A 6,733-nucleotide genomic window follows, 5' to 3' on the forward strand; every position below is an offset into this window, starting at 1 on the left:
GTTCCTCATCTTGGGTATTGATATCCCATACGTCACTAGCTCATTGACTCTTGCCAATTACATGAAAGAAAACATAATTTATGTAAGAACTTACATGATAAATTCATTTCTTTCATATTGGCAAGAGTCCATGAGGCCCACCCTTTTTATGGTGGTTATGATTTTTTGTATAAAGCACAATTATTTCCAAATTCCTTTGTTGATGCTTTCTACTCCTTTCTTTATCACCCCACTACTTGGCTATTCGTTAAACTGAATTGTGGGTGTGGTGAGGGGTGTATTTATAGGCATTTTGAGGTTTGGGAATCTTTGCCCCGCCTGGTAGGATTGTATATCCCATACGTCACTAGCTCATGGACTCTTGCCAATATGAAAGAAATTAATTTATCAGGTAAGTTCTTACATAAATTATGTTTTCGATTTAACATGTTTATGACATTCAATTCTATCAAGAGGAATCCATGAAGCAGACCAATTGTGTTCACATTGTGAATGAGGAAAAACTGTATGTGCAATACAATGAATGCACAGGACATTTTACAGATATTCAGCCAATCACGGATTTTTAGAAACAACACCCTCTATTCGACGAATCATACAGTGTGGACTTGGTTGTATTATTAAGGGTTAACAATATTCGCCGATCACAAACTTACTCTTCAGAGTGATAACATCATGGGGGCATGTTTAACATCTTCTCTATATTATGTTCTCTCCACTGATTATGGAGGGGACGTAATTTAGAGAATATATTAAACATATATTAAACATGCCCCCATGATGTTATTACTCTATAGAGTAAGTTTGTGATCAGCAAATATTGTTAGCCCTTAATAATACAACCAAGCCCACACTGTATGATTGGTCGAATAGAGGGTGGTGTTTCTAATAAGCTGTGATTGGCTGAATATTGGTAAAATGTCCTGTGCATTCTTTGTATTGCACATACAGTTTTTCCTCATTCACAATGTGCGCACATTCGGTCTGCTTCATGGATTCCTCTTGATAGAATTGAATAAGTCATAAACATGTTAAATCAAAATCAATATATAGAGGTAATTGTGTGACATATTCGTCATTTTCACACTTTCATTATATGAGAATACTCCTTTAGAATTGTTTCCACAAACCATTATGTTCATTGGTTTAATTTCTGTTGAGTCTAATTCCACTAATAAGTTCCATAATTTAAACATCTTTAGATGAAAGCTGACTGCTAACTCAGTAAGAATACTTATACTCAGACATTTACTAGATATGAGAAGAATTATTGTGTGTGTGTGAGGGGGGTATGTATTTTAGACACTAACAATGATTAATAGTAGATCAGTTGTCCCAAATATGAACTGTTTTTAGAGTGATGTCTATTTAGAGACATATTTTGTCATATGCAATAATAGATCAGTTGTTTCATATATGAATTGTTTTTAGAAGTCATGGACATATAGAGACATATTTTGTTATATGCACGGTTTAATTACCTGTCACTTCATCTGGTTAGAGAGAATATATTATGAGAGTGCACCAATTATTTATCATGGTTTTATGCTTAATAATTTTACACACTGTCAACATTAAGATTATGTTTAGATGGTTAAGATAGTATGCATTGTTTTACATATTTTGTTTTTATTATTTGACTGCTGTTGATCAATTAATTAATAACTTATGCACTTAGAAACACCCATTAGGAGTGTATCCTAGCTTACTATTGGATTAAGCTCTGTTTAAATGGATTGTCAGTTAGAAGGTTCACTATGCCTGATGAAACAGCCCATGTTGGGGCTAAGAAATGCATTGCATTGTTAAACCATTTCTTGTGAATGTTTTTAATATTTGTTTTAATAAACTAAACTGGTTTTATACAAGCTTTGGTTCATTACCTTCCACCGCAGTTATATGCATAGGCTGACCATATTGCCGCTTTAAGAAGGAACACATGAAAAATACATATGTGAGGGTTCTTATACAAAACCATTTCTTTAAACAGCCCTGAAAACAGCCCTGACATATGTATTTTTCATATGTGTCCCTTTTTAAAGCGGCAATATGGTCAGCCTATATATGCACTGTTACTGACTATCCACAAGCAGTTAATGTGACAGGATCCCCCTGCACTGTTTTATCTACACCTGGAGAGGTTTAGCTGGTACACCTGAAGCTACCAACCGGCACCTACCAGTACATAAGTGTACTTGGGCCAAATGTGAGTACCCATTTGGCTGTTGATGTTTTTTTTTTTTTTTTATGAATGCTTATTTATTGGGTAACAGGTGATAACCAGAATGGATATCGAAAACAAATGTCTCAAACCTTGGTGAAATGCTTTAAATCCGTACCCACTACTAATCAAAGCTTTACATTAACACCAAAAGGGCTATAGAGTTTTGATGTTTAAACAAATGGTACCCAAACAGTTTTATTTCTCACCGTTCTCCTGACAACGTATTAACATACTGTATACACATACATGGTGAAAATAACGTACAAAGGGTTGTTTAAAGTTTTTTTTTTTATGCAGAGGTTAGGAACAACGATGTACTGTAAATTGTGACTGTGAAAAAAGTAAAATTATGCAGAACAGAAATCCAGCAGTATAAAAGAAAGCAGATGAACCACTTAGCTCACCCACTTAAATTCTATGTAACCATCTTAAATATTAATAAAAATACAATCTTTCATGGATTTTGTGCAGACTACAAAATATGGAATTAACCTTACATATATGCTTTTATATTAGGCAGTTTTCTTTGATGAGTTGCTGTGAGAAACCCCAAACGGAGAGAGGCAGAAGGCTGTGTATTGTATATTAGAAAGGATTTATAAAGGAAGTTTGAGTGTTAGACTTTACACAGTAACTACAACTGGCACTTATTTTCCACCAATTTTTGTACATGTCAAATGATCATTGGAACATTACATTTAAAAAATAGATCTGAGTGACTATTTTGACATTCACACACCATGAGCGGGCTACAGAGCAGCAGAACCTCCACTGTAGTGCTTCATTGTACATAAATAGTTTTAGTCAAATGTGATTAAAAGCAGCTCATATTGAAGAGGAGACCTGCAATGGTCCATAGTAAGGGTCATTTTTGTTGTTGAGAGACTATTTCCTTTAAGCAAACACTGACTGGTTAAAACCTTCTCAAAATGTCAGTTTTCTGTGCAAAAAAATATTTCACAACCAAACTACAAGCTAGTAAACTGGTTTTAATATAAATAGTTCACATTATAAACCAATTTTTCCAGAGGCCTTTGGAACAGTGTATTCATGCTCTATGATTTCGTTATTATCATTCTTGACACTGACCATCTGAAATAACTTAATACGGTGAAAGGAACATTTCCAGCAAAGTTCTCTTCCTGTACATTTGGAATGTCGGGCTGCTGTGCAGTGTTGCAGATGATGAAGGTATCATGCTGTGAGCAATATTTCAAGGGACATTGAGTATTATCCCACATTGAAGACTGATATTGACAACTCTGCCACCCTTTGTTTCTGGAGAAAATACCAAGCATATTTTGTTTGCCCAGTCACGTCATCTGTTTGCTGGGAAATAGTTTGGATCAAGGTAATTGTAACTGGTGCTGTGGGACATGCAGTAGTCTCTGTCTAGCAATGTCTCTGCTCTATAAATGGGCTCCAAATGGTGATTCTCTTTGTGTGTTTCTGTTTCATATAAACAATCTGAGCAAGAGTCACAGAAATCCACAGACATCCGCTGGGGACAATCTTGACCGTGCCACCGAATGCCCTGAATGGGCTCTGTTTCACAGTTGTCACATTTGAAACCTATATGTTGCACAAAGCCACTTTCTGCTTTCATTTCCAGAAGCTTCTGTTTCTTTAACTTCTTCAATTCAAGCAGTTCTTTATACTCTGCTAGGTCATGGCAAGCAAGGGGAATCGTTTCTTCATCCGATATTTCGTCATCACCAGCTGCATCAAGATCCCTGCTAGTAAAACTGGAGCGGTCGTCATCCTCATCCATGAAGACAGGTGGTTCGTGGGATGTCATGAAGGTAGATGGTCGGAAGAGATGCTTGTTGAGAATATGGTGTCGTTTGCCTGAAGACTTTTTAGAATACATGTATAAATTTGGTGTTCTTCCTGGCACAGGAATACCAGCTTTTGTGAGCTTTATAAAGTACTTCTGAACACGACTAGCCACCTGCTTTGCTGTTCTGTTTCCTAGCTCATCAGCTATCTTTTGCCATCTACGGGAATCAACCTCTTCTGGGGGAACTTCAAAAGTAGCATCTCCAGTTTTTTCTGTTCCTCCACGGTCCAAAGCAGATTAAAAGTTCCAGTCTTGGTCTCGGCGCACAGTCTACTTTTTATCTGTGAATGACTACTTGTAGATCCTTCTTGACCATCACTTTGGAGTAGAACAGAATATGAAGCAGATTCACCATCCTTCATATTTTCCACAGACTTTTGGGGGCTCGCAGTTAACCCTGCTTTATCAAAGATCAATCTTACTCTCCGAGAATTTCGCTTTTGGTTTCTCAATTCTCTTTCAAAATTTCCAAGACTGGTAGTGTACTGATCCCATGTAATGTCTGGCACCTGAACAATCCTCTGTGGGTGAGGTATCCCAATATCCATCTGTTAAAGATAACCCTGTTATATACCTTCTTCTGAAGCTTTTCCACAAATCCAATGGGATCAACCAACGCTTCTCTCTGTCTGCCTAAACTTTCAAAGTCTTGAACAGCTTGAGAGCGCTGAGCCTCGAGAACAGAGATTGTCTGTAATAGTCTTTTATAATCTTTGCTGTGTTTCAGTGCCACATGATCAGATTCAAAGTAGTAGACATCAGGATCTTCCTCCTCCTCTACAACCTGCACACTGCCACCTTCCTTGACAGCTGGCATGTACTCAGTAACTGTGGCTATGTCTGAGGATGGCCTGGTTTGTTCATCTATGGAGCATTTTTCAGATTTACAGACCTGCTTTTTGTCATCTTTAACCACCTCATCAAGTTCTAAACAGCCATTAACATTTGTTTCACTATTTTGATTGGAAATATTCTCTTCCACGTGTTCCTGTCCCACAACTAAAGATTCACTTTTGCATCGGCTATCTTTGCAAGACCCTGGCCTTCTTGGAGATGTCCTTAAAGTATACCAATGTTCTTGCGTGTCTGAAAAGCATGCCACTTCAGAGCAAACACTGTCAAGTTCATTAAGGGATTGCCCCGATTTAGGCTCCCCTGTTGTTGAATCTTCATGATCACTTCTAAGTAAGCTGTCTGAATTCTCAACAATATGCTCCTTTGAGGCACTCTCTCCTACAACATTAACTTCCTCTTCAGAATCCCTTACAGTTGATAGTGTGTCTATACAAGAGCCCGTTACTAGTTCGCTGGCCTGATTAACAAGTTCACTAGGCAGGCAATTATTTATTAGTTTATGGTCCTGTGATTCTCCCTGCTCCTCTGAGTTTGTGCAAGGCACATTGTGGTCTGAAAGAGTGTCCTTTTTGTTGTTGGTTACCACTGAACAAGGGTCTAATAAACTCCCATTTTCAGAGTCTGTTAGCTCCTTTGATGGATCCAACACAATATTATTGTTCTGTTTTATGCTCCCATCAGAAGGGCAGTCTTTGCACGTTAAAGCAGCAGTGTCTTTCCCATCAACACCATTAACTGTTTGATGGTTTAAAATGTCTTCCGTTACTGAATTGGAAAGTTCCTCTGGCTCAGTTTCTTTTTTGACTTTCCTTTTGTCACTATCATCCAATAAAAGACATTGATTAGATTGTTTAGTTGGGTTAGTATCTGTTTCATTGTCGGAACCAGAGTTTCTGCTTTCCGTTGAATCCTTGGGAAATTGACTTGGTATTTCTTTGTTTAAACCAACTGGATCCTGTGAATGCAATAATTTGATTTTCTTTAGAACAGGTGACAATTGTTCAGTCAAACTTATCTCACTGTTTTCTTCACTGTCTTTCTCAGAACTGTCCTTTTCTGAAACAGACAGCCCTCTTTTTCTTGGGCTTACCCACGATTCACATTGTCCTGTTTGCTTTAACTCACTGTTCTTTGAAATGTCCCCCTTTTGAATTTGTATTGGTTCTGGTCTTTTCTTTGGCAACCTTGATCTCAGTAGTGACTGGGGAAAAACCTCTTCTGGATGAGCAATGCTACGATTTCTTAAAGTTCGCCCACAAAAGGTTTCATCCAAGCCATTTAATCCTACTGTAGATCTTGTGACACGAGTCGATCGCGAAGCAGCCATACTATGGATCACCCCAAATGTGTGATCCACATGATCCACTCATTGGGACACCTCTCAGTAACCCGATCTCCGCCAGATCCTCTCCGCTCTCGTGGCTCATCGCCCGGGCCGTAAATACCTGCATTGTTTCCTCCCCTCCTCCAGTGGGAGTCAGGACTCAGTGTGTGCGTGCGCACTTACCCCCGCAGGAAGCTCAGACCCTCCCCTCTTCCCCCGCTGTTGATGTTTTTATATATTGTGATATACTGATGTACACATTAGGCGCCCCTCTTTTCTCCTACTTTCTATCTAGCTCTGGATTATTCTGTGAGGAGGAGAGCAGTCATTCAATTGTACTACTGTTGGATTATTTTGCCATACTGAAAGGGGTTAGCTGGTACACCTTAGTTTCCAGCCTGCACTGACTAGTACATAAGTGTACTTGAGCCAAATGTGAGTACCCACTTGGCTAATCATCATTATTCCTACTATCTTGCATATTGATATA

At 38.4% G+C, this 6,733-nt stretch overlaps 1 protein-coding gene across 1 annotated transcript; it reads right to left on the reverse strand.

Moving 5' to 3' along the window:
• Positions 1-3,440: 3,440 nt before the first annotated feature.
• On the reverse strand, positions 3,441-6,399 carry LOC128659190 (ZZ-type zinc finger-containing protein 3-like). The gene is given in 3 exon segments (XM_053712873.1): positions 3,441-4,249; positions 4,252-4,609; positions 4,612-6,399. Coding segments are annotated over 3 exon segments (2,700 nt in total). The 5' UTR covers positions 6,247-6,399; the 3' UTR covers positions 3,441-3,542.
• Between the last annotated feature and the right edge of the window lie 334 nt (positions 6,400-6,733).

Source organism: Bombina bombina, chromosome 5 (genome assembly GCF_027579735.1).
Source record: "Bombina bombina isolate aBomBom1 chromosome 5, aBomBom1.pri, whole genome shotgun sequence".
NCBI lineage: Eukaryota > Metazoa > Chordata > Amphibia > Anura > Bombinatoridae > Bombina > Bombina bombina.